Source organism: Anomaloglossus baeobatrachus, chromosome 5 (assembly GCF_048569485.1).
Source record: "Anomaloglossus baeobatrachus isolate aAnoBae1 chromosome 5, aAnoBae1.hap1, whole genome shotgun sequence".
Classification (NCBI taxonomy): Eukaryota; Metazoa; Chordata; class Amphibia; order Anura; family Aromobatidae; genus Anomaloglossus; species Anomaloglossus baeobatrachus.
In genome coordinates, this window is record NC_134357.1 from 544,952,035 (window position 1) to 544,975,573 (window position 23,539).

The 23,539-nt window shown below is 43.7% G+C and overlaps 1 protein-coding gene across 1 annotated transcript in view; it reads right to left on the minus strand.

Annotated features, from left to right (window-relative positions):
* Positions 1 to 543: 543 nt before the first annotated feature.
* Positions 544 to 23,539, minus strand: part of LOC142312950 (uncharacterized) — a 93,345-nt gene continuing 70,349 nt past the window's right edge. Inside the window, exons 17-23 of the mRNA XM_075351938.1 lie at positions 15,662 to 15,819; positions 13,333 to 13,482; positions 13,024 to 13,203; positions 12,818 to 12,941; positions 12,637 to 12,734; positions 12,349 to 12,439; positions 544 to 2,948 (exon numbers count right to left, since the gene is read on the minus strand). Coding sequence (XP_075208053.1) covers positions 1,831 to 2,948; positions 12,349 to 12,439; positions 12,637 to 12,734; positions 12,818 to 12,941; positions 13,024 to 13,203; positions 13,333 to 13,482; positions 15,662 to 15,819 — 1,919 coding nt within the window. The 3' untranslated portion in view covers positions 544 to 1,830. The remainder of the gene's footprint in view (positions 2,949 to 12,348; positions 12,440 to 12,636; positions 12,735 to 12,817; positions 12,942 to 13,023; positions 13,204 to 13,332; positions 13,483 to 15,661; positions 15,820 to 23,539) is intronic.

Consider the following 23,539-nt stretch of genomic DNA (forward strand, 5'->3'; position numbering starts at 1 on the left):
CAATCACAGACGTTGGGACAGGGGGTGGAGGCACAGTCTGACTGCAATCAATCACAGACACTGTCACAAAGGGTGGGCTGGAGAACCAATGAATATTCATAAGATTCAATGAGTAAACCTGGAAACAGTGTGACAGCCACGCGGAAACTCAATAAGTATAATTGTCCTGCTTTACTCCCCATTTTACTTCCTTTAGTAGCCCCCTAGCCCTTACTGCCATCATTTTATACCACTTGTTTAGGTCCATATAGACTTATATGGGGTCCGTGGTCAAGTTGGGGTCAAATCCGGCTGCATCCCTCAAACCTGAACATCTGCGAGTTTGCTCATCTCTATTAATAGAGATAAACTGAAGAAAAAATCCGCCACGTAGTCTGCTTCAAAAAGGTTTGAAACTCTACTTCATTCAAAAGAAGTTTAAAAAGCACATATATTTTAAAACTTACGTGTTTCAGACCCAAAGAGTAGCAGGTCCTTAATCATAGATAGTATATTGTTAAGTGAAAACAACTTTATTTGAACACATACAAAGAGGAAGTGTCTAAAGGGAGATGCCCAGGGTAAAATAATTAAATCAGTCATGTTGTACAATACATTTACTATTTGATTAAGCCAAAAACAATATACCTGTAATTAAAATAAGTAAATTATTTGAAAAGGCAGATATATTAAACAGATACATCCTACTGATATTATTCCATCTTAAACTAACCAAAATAATATAAATAAATAAGCAATTTGTTACCAAAAGAGCATAGTCACTACTGAAAGGTATTGAAAATGTCACATTTTTATGCACAAAATTAATTTTTTGTTTTTTTATCACATAATAAAGAATCTCTTGATTTCGCATAGGTAATATTTTGTGCTCTATTTAGGATTTCCCCTAATATCCACTCTTCCTAATTCGTTTGTATATAATTCTACATTCAGACAAAAAGCTCTGGTCTAAAGAGCATAAACATCTTGCTCTTATAAATTCTCCTACTGGCAATTTTTTTATTACCAGGGCAGGATGGCAGCTGGTAGCATATAATGTAGCATTGCCACAAGTTGGGTTGCTGTACAATGAAGGATGTAGAACATTGTGCTCATCATCTCCTATTAACAAAACATCTAAAAAGGGAGTTTGTCATGTATTTACATACTGAATTTTAAATTGAATCCAATGTTGTTAATATAATCTTTAAATTTATGGATAATCTGATCCGATGTTTCACTGGACATGTGCCAGATGATGTGACCACATCGTCTATGTACCTAGCGCACCATTTTATAGATGACAAAAAAGGATTGGTTAGCATATGTATATACCAGGAAGCATAAAGGCTCGCCAGGGACTGTGAAAAACTGGCACCCATTGGGCAACCACACATTTGTAGAAAAAAAAATCTCCATTAAATTTAATTTAGTTCTTTTCCAACAAAAATGTAATAACCTGGAGAATGTATTCACATAACGCCAGAGAATATATCTTAAATTTATGGATATGATATGTGGTTGCAAGAATAGCTTTATCGTGGGGTATGCAAGAATAAAGTGACAAAATGTCACAGGTGATCCATTTATCACCATGTTCCCATTTTACATTTTGTAAAGCCCCTAGTAGATGTTTACTGTCTCATATATCCTGTGATGGATTGAACAATTGGTGGTATTTAACAATTTGTTTGAGCAAATTTCTACTGATTCATTAACGTCTAAACTAATTTACATTTCTCATTTTATTATATAATGGTCTCTTACATGTTTTTTTGTACAATTTGTCTATAAAATTTCTTCCTGTGTACGTTATTTTTGATGGTCAACAAAATATGATTTTCCAGTAATTCAGGTCTCAAAATCTAGGTAGGAGTATGGCTTCTTCCCTGTGTGATTTCTCTGGTGCATCGTCAGATCCGATTTCTGGTTAAAATATTTCCCACATTCTGAACAGTAAAAAATCTTCTTTCCTGTGTGACTGTTATGGTGTTTAATAAGATGACATTGCTCTGCAAAACATTTCCCACATTCTGAACAAGAAAATTTTTTTTCCCCTGTGTGACTTCTCTTATGTATAACAAGATGCTCTTTATCTACAAAACATTTACCACATTCTGGACATGAATATGGCTTCTCCCCTGTGTGACGTCTCTTGTGTACAACAAGATTGAGTTTTAATACAAAACCTTTCCCACATTCTAAACAGGAATATGGCTTCTCCCCGGTGTGTCTTCTCTGGTGTGTAACAAGAGCTGATTTATGTGCAAAACATTTTCCACATTCTGAACATGAATATGGCTTCTCCTTTGTGTGTCTTCTCTTGTGTGTAACAAGAACTGATTTACGTGCAAAACATTTTCCACATTCTGAACATGAATGTGGTTTCTCCCCTGTGTGAGTACTCTGATGTCTAACAAGATGTGATTTCTGTACAAAACATTTTCCACATTCTGAACATAAATATGGCTTCTCCCCTGTGTGAGTTCTCTGATGGCTAACAAGATGTGATTTCTGTACAAAACATTTTCCACATTCTGAACATAAAAATGGCTTCTCCCCAGTATGAATTCTGTCATGATAAACAAGAAGTGATTTCTTTTTAAAATATCTCCCACACTTAGAACAAGAAAATTTATTTCTGTCCGTGTGACTTTTTTGATCCTTATCAAAAGATATTTTGAGAGGAAAATGATTTCCATATTCTGAATTTGAAATTTGTTTCTTTACTTTAAAAGCAGTTTGTTTTTTAATGCCTCTTTTGTGAATTTTATTTTTCTTTGTAGTCTGTGATGAATTAGAAGAGAGAACCTGTTTCATAGGATCAGATGATAGAGCTTTGCTGTTAAAGGATGATGGGATATCTGGAGTAATGACATTCACTTCAACTGTATCCTGTGTGATTTCAAAGTCATCTGATTTAAAAATAGAAAATGTCAGTTGTCCCTCCGATCTCCTGTCATCGTCATCTGCCAAGAATAAAGCCAATTATTTTTAAATAATATACTCTTGAAATTTATATTTTACAACATTTCTACTTAAAAATGTCTACATTATTTACTAAGGCAATGACAGATCATAGATTAAGACGATCATAGCATGATCTAACAGAACGTGGTGTTCAACTGTTTGTTCATACTGCTTCCTATATATTGGTATAAAAAGCCACCAAAAACGTTATTTAAATGAAAATATCATCAATATTCCACATTCTGAATATGAAAAAGGCTTCTCTCTTTTGTGACTTCTCTTATGTGAAACAAGATTTAGTTTAGTTTCAAAACATTTCCCATATTTTGAACATGAATATGGTTTCTCTTCTGTATGATTTCTTATGTGGGGGTCTCCTTCTGATAGGAATATACGAGGGGCTGCTGATAAGTCTTTGGCTTTGTGATTTTTTTTTTTGTTTCTATGGTAACGAATGGTACATCACATGAAAGCCTTATGTGCTAATATATGTTTTCAAAATTTTGTATTTGTTGCTTATGGCAACAGTGTTCCATGTACAAGGGAAAACAAAATGGTGGGGTCTAATGCGATATTCACAGCAACTGAGAGCAGAGGAGTAATAAAATTCTTGTCTGCGAGGAAAGTCCGCAAAGGATATTCATGGTGATATGTCGCATACACTGGGGGATCAATGCCTTTCATATTCCACAGTTAAGAACTGCATTGCCAAATTTAAAACGGACCACTTCAACACCAATGATGAGGAACATCCTGGACGACCAAGAGTGGTTGATGTTCCAGAGATCCTCGATTCTGTGCACAACATCATACTGGAGAATCAACAAATTTCAGCTATAGCAATAGCAGACATCATAGGGATTTCCCGTAAACCTGTTCGTGTCATTATCCATGAACATTTGGACATGAGGAAGCTATCTGAAAAGTAGGTCCCCAAATATTTGACAACAGATCAGAGAAGCATGCGAGTGAAAACTTCCCATCCATTTGTCAGCGTTTCCTGACTGATAACTTCCTGGATCAAGTGATCACTATGGATGAGACCTGAATATATTTGTATGACCCTGAAAACAAGGAGCAGTCAAAAGAGTGGAGGCACAGTGGTTCTCCTAGTCCACAGAAGTTCAGGGTGCAAAAATCAGACACTAAGGTGATGGCGTCTGTCTGTTGGGTTAAGGAGGGAATGCTGCTAGTGGACTACCTTCAAAAGGGTTCTACCATGAATTCAAGGTATTAAATTGAACTTTTGGACCAATTGAAGGGAGCTCTGTGGGTTATGTGCTGGTGTTCGCTGTGGGCAGTGAGGAAGGGGCCATCGTGAAAATGTCGGGCTTCAAATATTGGTGCTCGGAGTCGGCACATGTGCAGTTGGAGCTCTTGACTCAAGATTAGGGCTGAGCAGATCCAAACTGTAAATGTTCGGATCCGCGCGGTTTCAAAGATTTTCGGGTGCATGATCTGGATCTGGCACTGGGGAAAATAATTGAAAAATAAAGAAAAACAAAAATAAAACAGAGTTTCATACTTACCGAGACTCGGTGTCATGGCGGCACACTGCTTCCGGGTCGCGCATTCACTTCCTGTACTGTGCATTGTATACACACAGCTTTCAGTGTCTTCCCCGCTCACTGGCTGTATTCTCGTCTGTGATTGGTTGCAGGCAGACGCGCCCCCAGCCTGTGACAGTATCTGCCTTCCATGTAGTCATCGTTACTCAGTCATTGTCTGCACAACCTGCGGTCGTGCTCTATTGCCGCTTACTGTGTTATGTAGCAGAGCTGGATGCGGCGTGGGACCTCGTGTGGATTACGCCGGACCTGCAGGGTGTTGGGGGTTAATAAACAGGTGAAGGAAGGTATATGTTTTGTACTTTATTCCAAATAAAGGATTTTTCTGTGTCTGTGTTTATTTACTGTCACAGTTTAGTGTGATGCAGGTATCTCATAGATGCCTGTGCCATCACTAACCTAGGGTTTAATAGCAGCTGTGCGCTGCTATTAACCCCTTATTACCCTGATTTCCACCGTTCCAGGGCAATCGAGAAAAGCCGGTATTGCACCGGGATTGTCACATTTAATAGATGCGTCAATACCGGGCGACTACGGGCTGAGATCACCAGCCCCCAGCCGGCTTTATTTTGGCTAGGGATGAAAATTAGGGGGGGGGGGGGCACAAGTAGTTTTTTTTTTCTATAATTTATTTAAATAAAAAAAAAAAAAAAAAAAAAGTTGCATGACAGATGACAGGCACAGCCGCACACACTTCTGACAGGACCGTGCATGTGTTTCTGAAATATATGCACGTTCACCATACTGACCCGCAGACACTTGCACTGCTTTCCCCACCCACTGGCCGTCCTGCCGCCTGTGATTGGTTGCAGTCAGCTGACACACTGCCACTCAGGGTGGGGGCACGTATAACTGCAACCAATTACATGTGCCGGTGGGCGGGCAAAACAATGAATACTGAATTGTCGGCTCCAAAAGGGAAAAGCATGACCCGGAAGGAGTTTGCTGCCATGAAACAGCCTCGGGTGAGTACACTGCGCGTGCTCCTACCCCCCTATCCCCTCCACAAACTTTTTTAATCTCCGGATTCTGGTCCCCATAGACTTATATGGGCAACGGAATACGGAGCAGATCTGGATTTTTTTTTTCAATCCGGCAGTGATCCGCCGGTCCCGGATTTTGTTGGATTCGATCAACTCTACACAAGATCTCATCTGCAAGTGCCAACTCTGGCCCATTGATCTCCAAGCAGCGGACTGAAGGAAAATGAAGTCCGGAAGTGGCGCGTGCGCAGATGAGATCTCGGCTTGTCATTGAGCAGATAGCTCAATCTGCGCACGCATTGACTCCGGGTGCAATTTCTTTGAAGCCCACACTGCCAACAATTTCTAGCTATTCTCTGCTTCATAACGCCCACAGCGAGTATCCGCCAGCAGGATTGTTTTACTCCACCACCGCCCCTGCCTCCTGTGACCTTGCTCTACTACCGCTGTCGCCCCCTGGTAATGGTAAGACACCATCGGATTATAAGACGGATCTCTTTTTTTTCACTAAATTTGGCGTGCATCTTATAAAACAATACGGTACTCTACAGAACGTTCAAAAAGCAGTTATTAGGGGAAAATTCATCCAGATTAACAGTAGAGAAAGGAAAATAAATAAAGAAAATATAAAACCACTTTCATCTAGGATTAAAGACATAGAACACTCACGGATTGATAGTCCTTCAATAAATAAACACTCAGAAAGACTAAAGTTGAGAATGGACTTGAGATCTCAGAGACTATGACAGAATGCTACAGAAAAGTCAAAACAAAATTGTATTATTCGAATAATAAGCCATCTAAATATATGATGACTAGGATAAAGCAAAGGAAAGATAGGACAAGAATGTCAGCAATAATTAATAAAGACAATACGTAAACACCCGAATGAAATAGTGGACGCCTTTGCTGCTTACTATTCTAAGCTATACAATTTAAGAGAAGATACAAGTATCATATAACCATCAAAAAGTAAGATTAACAAATTTCTCTCAAGGATTCATCTTCCAAAGGTATCTGATGACGATCTAGCCCAGGGGTCCCCAATTCGTCGCTCGCGAGCCACATGTGGCTCGCCTGCTCCTCACATGTGGCTCGCCTGCTCCTCACATGTGGCTCGCCCTCTGTCACCGGGAATGTACAAGGCCACGGGACCATCTGTTTTTTGGGACCGGCAGTTTTTGGTGGGCAGATGATCTAGGGCCTCCACGCTCTGAGGGGCCACCAGCCTTTCAATCATAAACTTCAGCGATAGTACAAGTTCTGTACTATCGCTGAAGTTTCTGCAGTTGCAGAATGACATTTGGTGACATCACAGTCATGTGACTCACCTAAGGTCCTAACGCTGCACTGCGAGAGTCTAGGCCTGCACATATGAGGTCAACTAGAAATAGCTCTGGCACACTGAAATAATTGAGAGCATGGAGCAAAATTCTTTGAATGCTGAATATATTTATTTGTGCGAAGGATAAATAATAAACGTCCGACGTTTCGACCATATAACTTAGGTCTTTATCACAGACAAAGTTATCTATATGAACAATGGGAAGGTATGTGTTCTATTGCATATGGGCATCGCCAATAGGTAATGAAAGAACAAACATGAGATCCTTATGCACTTGAGAATAGTAATGGAAAAGGTAGCAGAGGTCTTTATCCAGAATTGGAGACAATGTATAATTGTGGTTGATCCTGAATTACTGTGTTATGCTCAAAAGGTAGATTTTTTGGGGAGATGGAAAGGAATGGTATGGTTCCCTCACTGAATGGTTCTCAGTTGCCTCCAAGAGACATAGATGCTTTGTGTAGCAAAAAGAAGATATCAACAACAGGCACTGATGCCATAAATAGGGAGTCAAGCGTCCCTGCAGGACTCTATGAGAAACCTGGAAGGCACTAATGTAAATATAGTAACACTGTCAGGCACAGTATGGTGATATGAATCTTATGGCGCTGGTACAGGGTATAGGCCCCAGGGAAGCTAGAATTCGTTCGGGGCATTGTTTTACCTAAGATAGCAGAAGAGGATGGAGTGTTTTTGATAGACCCATTACATTGGAAGAACAGGAGAAAGCAGTAGCAGACATTGCCAACCATAAATCTCTGAGATGTGATGAACGTCCAACTGAGTTATCTAAAAAATTACAAATGTCTCAAGCTGAAGTAGAAGAACGGGCACTGCCATTGTCCATGAGGGAGGCTATTATAGTGGTTATAGCTAAGCAAGAGAAGGATCCTTTGGTTCTATACTCCTACCGTCCAATATCTCTTCTCAACAATGATATGAAAATAAGAGCAAAGGTTCTTTTGAACAGACTTTTAAGGATTGTCTCCACCATTGTCCATCAGGACCAGTAAGGCTTTATGCTGGGTAGATCAACAGCAACTAATATATGTATATTATTTTTTAATATGCAGGTGCCTAATTGTTGAAATAGGGTCATCTGTTCATTAGATGTCGGAAAAGCTTTTAATAGCATGGAGTGGGTATTTTGTGGTCAATATAGAAGGAGTTTGGTAATGGAGGGCAATTCATGGAGTGGATACAACTATTATATTCCAATCCCCGGCCAGGATATGGGTGAAAGAGCTAATGTCGGATTCTTTTGGTCTAGAAAGGCAGGGGTGTTTGCTGTCACCTCCAATTTTTGCCCTAGTGATAGAACCTTTAGTGATACTGCTGCAACGTAATGTTAGGGTAAAGGGATTCAAGCAGGGACTGTTGGAAGATGAACTGTTAGCTATCCCTCCTAGCTTTCCATCACCTGTAAATTTGCTCTATACAGCACAAGCGATCAGATGATCGCATCTTCAAGTCCTCTAATTGATTTAGTTAACACAATAAGCAGTGTAAAAATAAAAAAAAGTTTTAAAAATATGAAAAAACAACAACAGTTCAAATCACCCCTCTTTTGCCCCATTAAAAATAAAACAAAAAAATAAAAAATATACTTCTGTAGCATTGCCTGATAGTATAAAATTACCTGATAAGTAAAGAGCATAATAAGAAAAAAAAAAAAAAAATCAAAAACAGCAGAATTACGCTTTTTTGGTCTCTGCAACATTGCAATAAAATGTAATAAAAGGCGATCAAAACATCATACCTACACCATTAATAATTAAAAATGTCAGCTCAGGCTGCAAAAAAATAAGCCATCACTTAGTCCCAGATGCTGAAAAATGAGAATGTTACGGGTCTCAGAATATGGCGCCAAAAGTGCAATTCTATTTTTTGACCAATTTTTGAATTTTGTTTTCAGCAGATAAAAATAAAAAACTACAAGTTTGGTATCTACGAACTCATACTGACCTGGGGAATCATACTGCCAGGTCAGTTTTACCATATAGTGAATGCAGTAAATTAAAAAAAAAAAAAAAAATACATTGGGTTTGTGAAATTGCACCTTTTTTTTTTTTTTTTTTTTTACAATTAAGGCTCACTGGCCTGTAATTTTCTGGCCCCATCTTTTTTCCTTTTTTGAAGATAGGGACAATATGTGCCATTCTCCAATATTTTGGGACTTCCTCTGTTCTCCAGAATTTTTCAACAATTCTGGCCAGTGGTTCTGCTATTTCCTTGGCTCTCTCTTTCAGTAACCTAGGATGTAATTCATCTGGACCAGGAGATTTATATTCATTTAAATTAGCTACGTGTTTCCTCACCATCTCTCTGTTTATAGATAGTGTGGACTCTGAACAGTCTTAAGGCCGTGTCACACGCAACGACTTATCTAACGATATATCGCCGGGGTCACAGATTCCGTGACGCACATCCGGCATCGTTAGCGACGTCGTTGCATGTGACACCAACGAACGACCGTTAACGATCAAAAATACTCACCTTATCGTTGATCGTTGGAACGTCGTTCACTTTCAAAATATCGTTGATTGTTGAGGCTGCAGGTTGTTCATCGTTCCCGAGGCAGCACACATCGCTACGTGTGACACCGCGGGAACGACGACCTGCAGCTTACCTGCTGTCGCCTTCAATGAGGAAGGAAGGAGGTGGGCGGGCTGTTACGGCCGCTCATCTCCGGCCCTCCGCTTCTATAGGGCGGCCGCTTAGTGACGCCACTGTGATGCCGCACGAACCGCCCCCTTAGAAAGGAGGCGGTTTGCCGGCAACAGCGACGTCGCTAAGCAGGTAAGTCAGTGTGACGGCTCAAAACGATTTTGTGCACCACGGGCAACGATTTGCCCGTAACGCACAAACGACGAGGGCGGGTACGCTCGCTAGCGATATTGTTAACGATATCGCTGTGTGTAACGGGGCCTTAAGTCCTGGCAGGTCTTCCTCCTCTTGTAATCCAAAATTTGAGGATAGCATGATCGCAGTCTTTTAAATTCCCAGCCACCTTTATTTTTTCACCCATTCTTTTGTTCCCTCTTCTACTTTTCAAAGAAAAAAAGTTGTCAGCGAGAGAAGATAAAAATTTTCTGGACCCATTCCTTGTGCCTGAGAGGGATACCCAACAATTATATAGATAATTAAAATCTACCACAATCAATATGCCATATATTTTTTAGGAACAAACACATCTGATGTAAAAAGAGTTCATCGATATCTTCAATCTGTCCAGGTGGCCTATACTAATCACCTACAGTAGTGCCCTTTCTGTTCTTCTCTCCTTGTATTCTTACCAAAACAGTTTCTTCAGAGCCATCATTCTCTTTAGCTTGGATTTCTGTGGAGATACTCACTTTCCTAACATACAATGCAACAGATACTCCGCGTTTATTAAGTCTTTTTCTCATAAATAAGTTGTATCCTTCTAGCCTTTTACTCCAATCACGTGTATCATAACACCAAGTTTCAGTGATGCCTATGACATCCTCTCTCTCTTCCTGTATCATCAGCTCCAGTTCTTGTTTCCCATGCGCTGTGCATTTGTATAGGCATTTTAGTTTGAAGTCGGTTTCTCTTGCTCTTCTAATTTCATTCATATTTTGTTGTCTTTGTTCTTTATTTCCACTTCTAACAGCAGGGCTCTCAAAATAATTAATTACCTGCATATGTTTTCCTGAATGTATATTTCCCATCCCACATTGTTCTATGTAATGCTCTCCTGATGAGTGTAGCAAGGTGTCTACCAAATATGTGTTTTCTTAAAATGCAACCGATCTCTAGCAAGGAGTCCATCATACAGGTAATTCACTCCATGGTCAAGAAAAACAAAATGTTGCTGACTGCAATATTGATGTATCCAGTTGTTCACCAGTAGAATCCTGTTTAATCTCCTTGTTCCATGTTCTCATATATCTTCTCAGTGGATGAAGACGACCTGTGCTCTTAGTTCCTTCATTTTCTAGCCTAGGTCTTCAAAGTCTTTGCATGTAGTTTCCAGGTCCATTTTTCCTGTGTCATTTGTGCCTATGTGCATAAGTAGAAATGGGTAGTCGCCTGAAGCGCTAAAGAATCTTGATAATCTACCGGACATATGTTTGATTTGGGCACCTGGATGACAGCACTCTTCTTGTGAGATGTCCAGTTGTCAGATAGCTTCTGTTTGTCTCATTAGGGAATCCGCTGACGACCACCACTCTCCTTTCCTTCTTCTTCACAGCGCTTCTTTTTCTCCCTTGAGGATGCTTATGATTGCTTACTGCAGTGTTCTTCGTTGGCAAATCATATTTTTGATATACATCTTCGTAGTCGTCCTGCGTAAGAGCCTGGTAGCAGTGTTTCTGCAGTTTGGCTGCTGACTGCCTCTTCATCCTCCTCCTTCTTTTGGTCACAGGCTTCCATTTGTCTTCTTCTGCAGATATACTGAAAGATGCTTCTCTTCGAAGATTTTGAAGAGTTATTTTTGCTCTGTCAATAGCCACAGCTACAACCAAAGATCTTCAAACTTGCAACGACTCTTCAGTCTTCCCAGAATGCACAGGAAATATATATTACAGCCATCAACCCGGTCATCATACCCGGTCAATCATAGCACATGTGTTTTTTTAGCACACATGTAGTTTATCGCAATTCTCTTTAAAGTTAGTTGGTTTTAAAAGAAATTGAAAAGTCAGGATAAAGGGAAAATCTGTTGTAATTCTACAGAAATTCACACTTGCCTCTCACTGCACATTTAATGTTGTCAATCATAAATGCAAACTTTAGCAAGAAAAACTGGACCTGGTCTTGTAGTGGTCATATGAGCACATTCAGCAGCACAGAATGGAGAAAAGGAATAAGAGAATAAGATATCAAGATTCTAGGAAGGCACCAGCATCATTACCTTTCACTTTCTCTTAGAGGATCATCATTATATATTTCTTCAAATAAATAATAGGGATCGGCACTTGTAGATTTTTCTTTCAATTCTTCGTGTCTTGATTTTAAATCATAGTGCATAAAACACCAACTAGTGTGACGCGTTTCGGTCAAAGGGATAAAATGACCTCTCTCAAACTCAGCCTAGAAAGAAAAATCTACGAGTGCCGATCCCTATTATTTATTTGAGTTGTGGAGACCATCCAGCGATACGTGCACCGCAGTATTGGGAGTGCCTGCCTGACTTTTTCAAGTGAAATATATTTCTTCAAGTCATTTTCTAACTTGTCAGCACATTCTACATACACTGTCATTTGGATTTGTAGTTTACAGATCTGGGCAGGTAAGGAGCAGTGTCTTCTAAATCCAGGAGGTAGGTGGATCCTCCAGGTTGTAAGTTCTATAGAAGAACTTCCAGTGCCAAAACTAATTTAAAACAGTTTCAGGGGAGGAGAATGTTGTGGTCTAGTGACAAAATGGTGATCACAAAACTATGAAATGTCTGGACTATAGCACCTATAAAGCAGCCACAACCGGTGACTGAGAAAAATCTGTGACTTCTCTGCATTTAGAGGTTACTACTCACCTGGGTAGCCATATGTAGGAATCTCCTCTTTACACTGCTCATCACTCCTCACATATGTCTCTGTAGTATTATTATGGGTCAGATCTTCAGCCTGAAACAAATATTGTAAAAGTCACAGACAGATGGAGAAGTCACATCTATGATCAGCTCTAATCCTGTCATCTCCACCGTTCTCATTACACAAGTATAAAACATATAATACTGGTGGATAAAACAAGACTGAGCACAAGACCTTCACAGCCGTCTACACATCATAGGGAGATTTCATGACACCTTCTCTCCATCTACCTGATGATCCTGAGGAACATCGGGATCTTCTTGTTTCACGTCCTGTGGGAGAAGAGGATGGGGACATCTCTCTGGTGTTGTCTTGTTACTGGATAGAACTGGAGCAAACACATACAGAGACTGAATTCATTCCTTACATACAGATAATTATAGGCCGTGTGTATTCAGTCCTGTCTATTACCTGGTGATGTGAGGTCCTGGGGATCCTTCATTATGACGTCCTTGTACAGATCTTTGTGTCCTTCTAAATACTCCCACTCCTCCATGGAGAAATAGATGGTGACGTCCTGACACCTTATAGGAACCTGACACATACAATGATACCGTCATCCCCCGATCCCTTCAAAGCGTTACTGTATAATGTCCCAGCATTCCCAGCAGGGTCACCTCTCCAGTCAGCAGCTCAATCATCTTGTAGGTGAGTTCTAGGATCTTCTGCTCATTGATGTCCTCATGTATCGGGGGGTGAGGTGAAGGCCCTGTGATTGGGCTCAGGGGTCTTCCCCATCCATCAGACACAGGGGCCTGACAGCGCTCACTAGAGGTCTTTTTCACCACTATGTAATCCTGGTTATGGAAAGACACATTAATAAATCTCACTACAGACATTTCCAGAGTCCTCACCTCTCCAGTTCTGTCCATCTGTTATTCCCATAGATAAGAGTGATGTAATGTGACGTCATCAGCATCTCTCACCTCTCCAGTAAGCCGGAAGAGGATCTCTAGGGTGAGGTGTAATATCCTCTCCGCCATCTTGTCCCTGTCCATATCCATCCTTGACGGGTCAATCAGGAAAATTGTCTTCTTTGAAATATCTCCACTGAGAGGATCAGATATTGTAGGGTCCTGAATAAGTGAATAAGAGGATGAAGCCAATGTAACATCATAAAAGAATCCTGTATAATAATACAATTACTGACAATAATGAAGGAAACATATCAGGAGATACAACATGTAGATACTGTATTCTCTCTTGCCTCGTACGGACTGAAACATAAGTTGAATTGCTGACTAAGACGTCTCCTACATGCTCCCTATCACTGGCTATGTCGTCCACTGCTCCGGCAACTGGCTGTAGGAATCACAAGTTCATTGGCACAAACCAGGAATACAGAGACTGGCGGGGACTGAGCACAATGGTATTTTTATTGTTTTACAACATTCAGTTTAAGTTACCACTTAAGGATCCGACACCCATTAGACTGAGGGTTGCTGAAACTGCTCATATCAGGGGAAACTAATCAAGTAAATACCATGTAAGACAAACAAAATACAGCAGCCCTCTGTAGGCGCCAAGACATAGCTAACATAGAATATATGAAATGTAAGCTGCATTAATTCTATAAAAAATATACTTAGAAAAATATACTTAAAAAAATGAAGGTTCTTGGAGCAAAAATTGGTCAATTCTTGTATGCTCATCAACCATGGCAAGGTGACCTTTCTTTGATGGGACCCTATCCTAGTGTCATGCCTTTCCTGGACTAAAATTCTATAACTATATGGGCATATACGATCTGGCATTTATTAAAATGGCCCTGTGGCTGATGCCAGAGAGCAGTCAGAATAGCAGGCTGTCTACAGCCCCAATATTTACTGCAAATAAAAACCAAACTGCATCTCCAAAAAAACATAGCAAGTGTGAACAGGTGCCAGCTGCTATAACTACACAAAACACAAACAAAAGGGTACAGTACCACTCCTTAGTCTAGGGAGAGGCCATGACACCAGGATAGGGTCCCATCAAATAAAGGTCACCTTACCACAGTTGATGGGCATACAAGAATTGGCCAATTGTTGCCCTAAGAAAATTCATTTTTTTTCAGAATGTTTTATATAGCATTAATGTAGTTTACATTTCTTAAATTCTATGTTTGCATATGTCTTGGTGTCTACAGAATGCTGCTGTATCCTTTTGTTTCTGTTTTGTGTAGTTATGCAGCTAGTAGCTGTTCACACTTGCTAGGTTTTATTTGGAGATGCAGTTTTTTTGGTTTTTGGACTTTATAACATAAGGACCTCAAGACAGATGTCAGATGAGAGAAGGATCTGGCATGCTAAATTGTAGAATATGATAAGTTTGCTCTCTCTGTTGAAAAAAGTTTAAAAGTGAAAAATTAAGATAACAGTTTTAGCAGGAGAGAAAGAGAATATTCTCCATTGTTGATGAACAGAAAAAGAAAGCTTCTTCCATATATTTGAGATAACCAAAAGACAGTAGCCATAATTTTATTTGTGGGAGAAAGTAAAAACAAGAGAAAGAGTGAGAAAGAAAGAGAGAGAGAGTGAGAAAGAGAAAGAGAGAAAGAGAGAGAGAGAGAGTGTGAGAGTGAGAGAGAGAGAGTGAGAGAGAGAGAGAAAGAAAGAGAAAGAGCTCCTCATACATCTATAGAACCTGCCAACTGTCACAGATCCACATTTCCAGACTTGAGAAACTGATCCGGGAAGTTGGTAGTATGTGCCGGGTTCATCTGTATCTGCAGTAAGAATGGGGGGGAAGTGAGGATTTATTTATTAGCCGGTGGGGTGGATGGTGCCATAGTGTGGGAACATTATATTGTGTGGGTGATGGCAAAGATGTGAGAATATTATACTGTGTGGTGAATGGTGGTATTGTGGGAATATACTGTTGGGGGGATGGCGGTATTGTGGAAACATTATACTGTGTGTGAGCGAGATGTGACTTCTCCCCAGTGTGAGTTCTCTGATGTGCAACAAGAAGTGTTTTATGCACAAAACATTTCCCACATTCTGAACATGAATGTGGCTTCTCCCCTGTGTGAATTCTCTCTTGCCTAACAAGATTTGATTTCTTGTTAAAATATCTCCCACACTTGGAACAAGAAAATCTCTTCTCCTTCATGTGAATTTTTTATGCTTAACAAAAGATTTTTTGATGTGAAAATGATTTCCATATTCTGAATGTGAAATTTGTTTCTTTGCTTTAAGAGAAGTTTATTTTATTAATGCCTCTTTTGTACATGCTATTTTTCTCAGTAGTCTGTGATGAATCAAAAGATAGGACCTGTTTCAAAGGATCAGATGATAGATCTTTGCTGTGAAGGGATGATGAGGTATCTGGAGTAATGGCATTTACTTTAATTGTATCCTGTGTGATCTCAAGGTCTTCAGATTTAAAAATTGAGGATGTCAGCTGTTCTTCTGATCTTCTGTCAACGTCATCTGCCAAGAATAAAACGAATTATTTTTTGTAAATAAAATATCCTTGAATATATCCTTTTGAACATTTCTACTTAAAATGTCCATAGAAATGGCAAGTTATGTAGCAAATTTGAATTATTGACAAAGATAATGACATTTCACAGTAGGGCTATGGAGTCAGAATCATAATCATGGAGTTGGTGACAATTTTGGTGGAGTCGGAATAAAATGGAATAATATGTGCTGAATATATTTTCATAAGTATTTGGGAAAGTTATGAGATGTCCTATAAATGTCTGTTCTATTTCTGATAGAAGAATCTAGGCTTTTAGTTGAGCTGAATCTGTGCTGCATTTTATGTACATGATAAGTAGTGAAGCTCCTCCTCTACAGATAAGGGTAAAAAACACAGGCTCTTGCTACTGTAACTGACAATGCTTCAAACATGATAAGTACAATTAAACTGATGGATGAGAATAATGAAGGTGAACAGCAGCCAGAAGAAAACTTCTAGTACTAGAAAATAAAATTCTTCTGGCAGCTGTTTGTGTTGACCCAAGTTAACGGATATTACTGGATGATCAACAGCTTACTAAAGGAAAAGAAGCTCTCACAGAGGCAGCAGTTAGTATGAGCGACTGCAGGATGGCCAAGAGCAAGAGGAGTTGTGTCATCCAGGGCTACTGCCTAATAACTTCTGTCTCATCAGATAAGGAGTTTAATTTTGAAAAGTATTTGGACGACATGGAGCAATTCCTTTATACCCAGAGATTGTTAGAGGTGTTACCCGTGTGATTGCTGCTTTGCCGCCAGTTGAGTAACTTCGGGTGTACAGGTAATTCTCTCGCCTTAAAATAATTAATTCAGATACTATTTCTTATAACAAATTCATAGACTGCACAAATATTATTCAGTACGTTTTTGTACTGAATGTCCTAAGTGGACACGATGCTGTCTCAGGGATCACAACTGGTCAGAAAATTCTCCAACAAATGGACGCCATTAAGTCCATTTTTAAGTCCGATGGTGGCTTAACCCCCAGACACTTGTAAGCTTGTGATTTGGTTACCCACCGGAATGGCAAGAAAAACATGTGAAGAAAAAAAAAAGAAAAGAGAAAAAAAAGGGAATAAAAAAAAAAGATGAAGAAGTTGATATAGTTGTATGTCAGAATGTGGTCAATTACATCATGAACAATGGAATATGGCATTGAAAGAACAGAAGGGAACTTTGGAACATGCAGGATTACTTGGGACAGCCTAAGCTTGGTATGGAGTAGCCTGTGCAATTGTAAAAGAAAGTTATGTGGAAGAAGTACGTGATAAGAAAGACAATGTATTGTGTTATGTTTACTATAAGTCTCTGCTACAATCACTGCCCTATAATGGTGCCGAGGGTCCAAATTGTTCTACCTGCCCACACTGTGCCCAGCCAAACCCTCCCACTGCCATGTGTTGTGCGTCCTGTGGGGCGGCCTGCCTCTCAACCATACCACCCTGTATTTACACACCCTCCGCCCTCTCTGTCATCCTGCCTCCACTCAGTGACGTGGTTACCCATGTGTCAAGCTCTTCCCCAGACGGACATCTTGGTACACCCAATGTGCGAAGAACACCAAGTCCCAGCCATATTCCCCTATATCCATTACTGGCAGCTGTTGGAAGTTACTACATTCCTCCGGAACATGTGGCAGCCCTGTTGAAGAGAAACCAAAGACATTATCCCAGCTTATCCTGTCACTATCCTTGTCCCACATGATCTCAAGGCTATCCTTGAACAAAGTCAACAGAAGAGTATCTCCTCACAAAGGTATACAAGACTCCAATGCACCTTGCTCCTACCCTCCAATGTTACGCTCCAGCGCTGTACTACTTTCAATTCGACTTTTTTTTTTTCTTCTCTCTCTTAAGGGGGGAATACTTCTCTATATAGGATACCCCCTCCAGGTCTATGGACATTGGCTATGAAGACCCGTCTGGCCGCAATACAGCCTGTACACCGGAGTTTCTCCCAGACACCCTGCTGCTGTGATAAGGCACCAGCACTTCACCTCACTAACGCCAAAACAGATTCACTACAGCCCTGGCACTTACTCTGCCTTGCTCCTGTCCACAAGTCATCCATTACTGCTCTACAGAGCTTCCCAGTGTCCACCCCAGGATCCATTATGCCCAGATGAAGGCTCTGAATGTAAGAGCCGAAACGTTGGCTAAACTGGCGTGTGGCTCTTTTACAGAAATAATTTACAAATAAATTATATTATTATTTCATCACAAACGTGTGTGCCACAAATCTATATTACTATTATTATTATCTCCTTTTTCTGAGCACCAATCTATGTATGGTTGCAGCAGTTCTAACAGAAATTGAAAACTCAGGATAAAGGGAAAATCTGTTGTTATTGTACAGAAATTCACACTTGGCTCTCACTGCACATTTAATTTTGTCGATGATAAATTCAAAAATTGACCATAAATTCTGGACATAGTGTTGTTGGGATCATATGAGCACATTCAGCAGCACAAAACAGAGAAGGCAGATTCACCTAATAAGATATCAGGATTCTAGGTAGGAAACAGCAGCATCACCCTCCACTTTCTCTTAGAGGCCAATCATAATATTTTTTCTTCAAGTGATTTTCTAATGTGACGCCCTGGACCCCAGGGGTCACAGGTAACAACACCTACCACACCACAAACACACACACACCCATCCCTTGTGAGGACACACCCGTCACCCGAAAGGGAGACCTGATGCCTCCCTCAGGCCCAGTAGGGCACACCAGGTGGGCGGAGTCAGGCGGAAAGGCACGCCCACCGAGGAGACTACTGTCCTGAGGCAGGAAATACAAACAGTTGAGTTGAGGGTTAGATCTAGTGAGGTGAAGGAGAAAAGCTGTCAGGGACCCGGGTTGGAGCCTGGGATCCCTGTAACGTCAGGCAGGCAGACGGTGGTGGCCGCCTGCAGGAGTACCGGTATAGCGACCGGCGGAACCGTAGGGACCGGGCCAGGGTTGGAGCCCGCCGGCCCTGAACCGGGGAGTCAACAGCTAATCGGAGCACCAGTAACCGGGTACTCAGACCCTGTCCTAGCTTGGAAGCCACTGAGTGTAGGCAAATTAACTGATTGCAGTGTGGACCTCACGGATTCATCCTCACCCAAAGTCCCGAAAGAAGGCAACAGCCCACCGATACCGGGTGAGAGCCACCGCCAAGGGCCAAACATCCGACGGGCCAGCGCCTGTGGGCAACCGAGGGATCTTCTGGCAGCTAAACGCTGGGGAGCGGGCTACCACTGCCCAGGCAGGGAAGCCAAAAATCAAAACAAGAGGTGCAAGGGAAAGTGGCCACCATCAGCCTCACAAGGGACAAGCAGCCGGCTGCGAGACCCGACCATACCCGAACTTTGGTTTACCAGTGACTCTGAGTGTGAATTAATAGAGAGTACACAAGTGCCATCCGGTCACGACATAACACTGCAGTACGGCACCTTGCACCCCGACATCATCATCGCCCGTCCCACTGGGCCCCGGGACACACCGCCCCTACCCACAGAGGGGATAACATCCAGGCTGCGCCCGCAACACCGATCCCGGGAGCCCCCTTCACTAGAGCCGCAGCGGTGGTGCATCCCGTCACCACGACCCGTGGGTGGCGTCACGACCCGTCCAACGACAACTCGGCCCCCGGCTGCGAACCTCGTCCCACACCAACACCCCACTGCCTCCCCTTAACAGAGCGACGTGGCCCCCAGTCCGGAGGCGCTCGAGCCACCAACACCCCGAGCCCTGACCTCGAGCGGCTCGGCCCGGCAAGGGAGCGGCCGGGCCCCTCTCAGGGCGGTACACATCGACTCTTCTGGCATCATGAACAGGATTCGGACAGTCCACTCACCTGTGGAAGTGCGCCTTGGAAGTGTCCGTCCGCGGCGTCCTGACGAAAAAGTTGAAGATCCGCCATCTTGGCGCGAAGGTTTCCCGCTCTCCCCGAGCAGTGAAGGCGCGAAAAAGAAGCCCTGCCCCCGGGAGAAGGAGTGCTGAGAAAAGACCAAGGGGGAAACGGCGAGAACATGTCGGCACCCAGCGCCGATGATGGGATGGCGCCATTCGCCAGAGCGGCGGCGCCCGACGGTGGAGACGCGGCCGTCCCTGCTTCGGTCGCACGAGCGGGAGAGGTCGCGGGTCCGGCGGTCGCCCGGGTAATGCCGATATCCCTGCCCTATGTGCCCGGTGCAGCCTGGCTACCCCAGTACGACGGGAAGCCTGATACATTGCAGGCCTTCCGGAAAAAGATATGCTCGGTTCTCAACCTGTAAGCCATGACTGGCAGGCAGCGTGCGGTGGTAGTCCTGGGGCAGTTGACCGGTGCGGCTGAGCAGGAGGCGGAAACCTGGGCCGATGCGGACCGGACCTCTGTGACCACTATCTTCGAGAAGCTACAGGCCGCTTTCGAGACTCGCACCGCGGCCGAACTCCGGATGCAGTTTTACCACTGCCGGCAGCGGTCAGCAGACAGCATCAGGGACTATGCCTTACGCTTGCAGACGGCTCTCCGAACCCTGAAGCGGGCAGATACCATCAGCGAGGCCGATAGTAACAAGATGCTGGTGGAGCAGTTCCTACGGGGCCTGGGGTCTGCCGAAGACCGCAAGCACTTGCGACTTTGGGCCCTGGAACACCCCGACCTGGACTTTGCAGTCGTGAAGGAACGGGCCATCAAGGCCCTGCAGCCTCTGGAGGTCAGTCTCCCGGACGCGGCCCCCCTTCCGGTCGCCACCGCTCCCGTCTCGGTACTCACCTCACTGCTGGCCCTACCGGCACCGGATGCGCACGTTGGGGCGAGGGATGAGCTGGCCGACAAGGTGCAACACATGAGCGAGGAACTTGCCTGAGTGGTCGCCGCACTCAAGCTTCAGCCGAGAGTCAAGCCGCCGGAGACCATCCAGTTCGCCGACCGCCCCGAGGATGTCCCGTGGATGCAGCGGAGGAGGGCCAGCGACCCCCGGTATGGACCACCGGTGTGCTACCGGTGTAACCAGCCCGGCCATTAAGCTCGTCACTGTCCGTTAAACGAGCCACCCTTGGGGCCAAGGGCCAATCCTCAGGAGTAGACCCTTATGGTCCGGCGGACTGGCGGGACTGGTATGTTGGAGGCCGGCCTATCATCTCGGTGGCGGTGGATGGGGTCCCGATCACAGCCTTACTGGACACTGGATCGCAGGTAACGACCATGCCCTATGCGTTTTACCAGCGGTATTGGGATGACAGTGAGCTTAGCCCCCCCGACAGTGGTATGACTGTTGTTGAGGCTAATGGGCTCCCTATGACTCAGGTGGGACTTAAGGAAGTGACCCTGACTGTAGGAAGGACAGAGCTGAAGCGTCAGGGGATGATTGTCGTGCTGCACGAGTCTAGTGATCGCAACCCGAAGATAGTTTTGGGGACAAATGTGATTGAGGACTGTATGGGCGATGTGTTGAGTTTGCTGCAGCAGTTGTCAGCCACCGAAGGAGGGGGCCGGCAGAGGGCACTCCAGCGTGAGATCCGGGCCCTCCTGCAGCGGCAGCAGGTGAACCTGACAGGTGGAGAGATCGGTGGTGCACGGGTGATGGATGTAGCACCCTTGGTGGTGCCGCCCAGGAGCGAAATGATGATCTGGTGCAAAGCAGCAGTCGGCTCCCAGGGACAGGATTACCCGGCGATGGTGGAACCCTCGCCTTCGGAACACTGGCCCACCGTAACGGCGGCCAGGGGGGTGATTGACGTCAAGAAGGGGAGAGTGCCAGTGAGGGTGCTGAACTGTTTTTTTTTTTTATAAATCAGATACTTTTTTATTAAAACAGAATACATACATCAGAATAACAAATCGGCATCCAAATTAAGATTATCACATCTATTACCCCTTTAACTCCCCCTCCCGCCCCCTCCCCCACCCCGGCAGCAACACTTCTCCCCGATACTACATCCCATTTAGTACACACTTAGGGGCACTTTGCACACTGCGACATCGCAGGCCGATGCTGCGATGCCGAGTGCGATAGTGCCCGCCCCCGTCGCAGCAGCGATATGTGGTGATAGCTGGCGTAGCGAAAGTTATCGCTACGCCAGCTTCACACACACACTCACCTGCCGTGCGACGTCCCTGTGGCCGGCGACCCGCCTCCTTGTTAAGGGGGCGGGTCGTGCAGCGTCACTGCGACGTCACACGGCAGGCGGCCAATCAGAGCGGAGGGGCGGAGATGAGCAGGATGTCAACATCCTGCCCACCTCCTTCCTTCCGCATATCCTACGGAAGCCGCAGTGAGGCCGGTAGGAGACGTTCCTCGCTCCTGCGACTTCACACACAGCGATGTGTGCAGCCGCAGGAGCGAGGAACAACATCGGACCGTCGCGTCAGCGTAATCATGGATTACGCCGACGCTGCACCGATGATACGATTACGACGCTTTTGCGCTCGTTAATCGTATCATCCAGCCTTTACACACTGCGATGTCGCATGCGATGCCGGAAGTGCGTCATTTTCAATTTGACCCCACCGACATCGCACCTGCGATGTCGCAGTGTGCAAAGTGCCCCTTAGAATACCCTCCAACTGCATTATAGCAACCATCCCGTTGTGCAGGAGGAACAACTAGGAACACAAATAAAACAAAACACACACATCAGAGGTCTCCGACGGCTATCCCGGTCCCAAATCAGTTTACTGGTCCATCACTCGTCCTATTCACATTGCAGCCAAGGAGACCATAGCTTCTCAAACATTTTAACATTCCCCCTTCTTTCATACACTCCCTGTTCCAGCTGAAGAATACATTTCACCCTTTAAATGTACTCTCCCCTGGTAGGGGGGGTCTTTTTTAATCCAGGACCTGGCGATCAGCTTTCTTGCCGTATACAGCAGCCTAGCAATGGCAATTTTCATAGTATTTTCCACCCCAAGCTCCTCAACATATCCCAATATGCATAGCAATGGTTCCCTGGGAAGGACACACCCATATGTTCTTCCTATCTTGTGGATAACCTTAGTCCAAAAGGAGACCAGTCTCGGACAAGACCACATCATATGAAAAATACCTGCGTCAGATCCCTGACACCTTGGACACTCCGAATTCCTTTTCAACCCCATTTTAAACAACAGTAAAGGAGACCTATATACCCGGTGAATCACGTATAGGTGAGATAGTCTGGCCGGTTCGCTCATGGAAAGTTTAGGGACATACTCTAAGATACTCTCCCACACCTCCTTCGTTATCGGCCCAACTTCCTCCTCCCATTTAGATTTAGTTTTAATTGGGTAGTCTAAAAGAAAGGTATGTAATATATCTTTATATGTGCCAGAAATGATCCCTTTAGTGCTTCCTCCCCCCTTACACACATACTCCAGTACCAGGTCAGTCTGTATGTCCACACTTTTTTTAGCCGCTTGGGCTGCAATCGCATGTTTTAATTGACTGTAGTGGAGCCAGCCAGACGCCGGTAACTGAAACTCACTCTGTAACTGCGGGAACGATTTCACAATTCCTCCGTCCAATATCTGATGCATGTATATTACACCCTTGCTTCTCCACTCCTCAATATTCCCCATTTTCTAAATCTCCGGGAGATTACTGTTATCCCAGATAGGTGTAAACTTAGTTAACCGGGTCGAGGGTGCTGAACTGTGGAGAGGAAGAGGTTAGGCTCCCCCGCTATGCCACGATAGCTAAGCTGTTCACCATCGACACCCATGCCATCCACGAGACC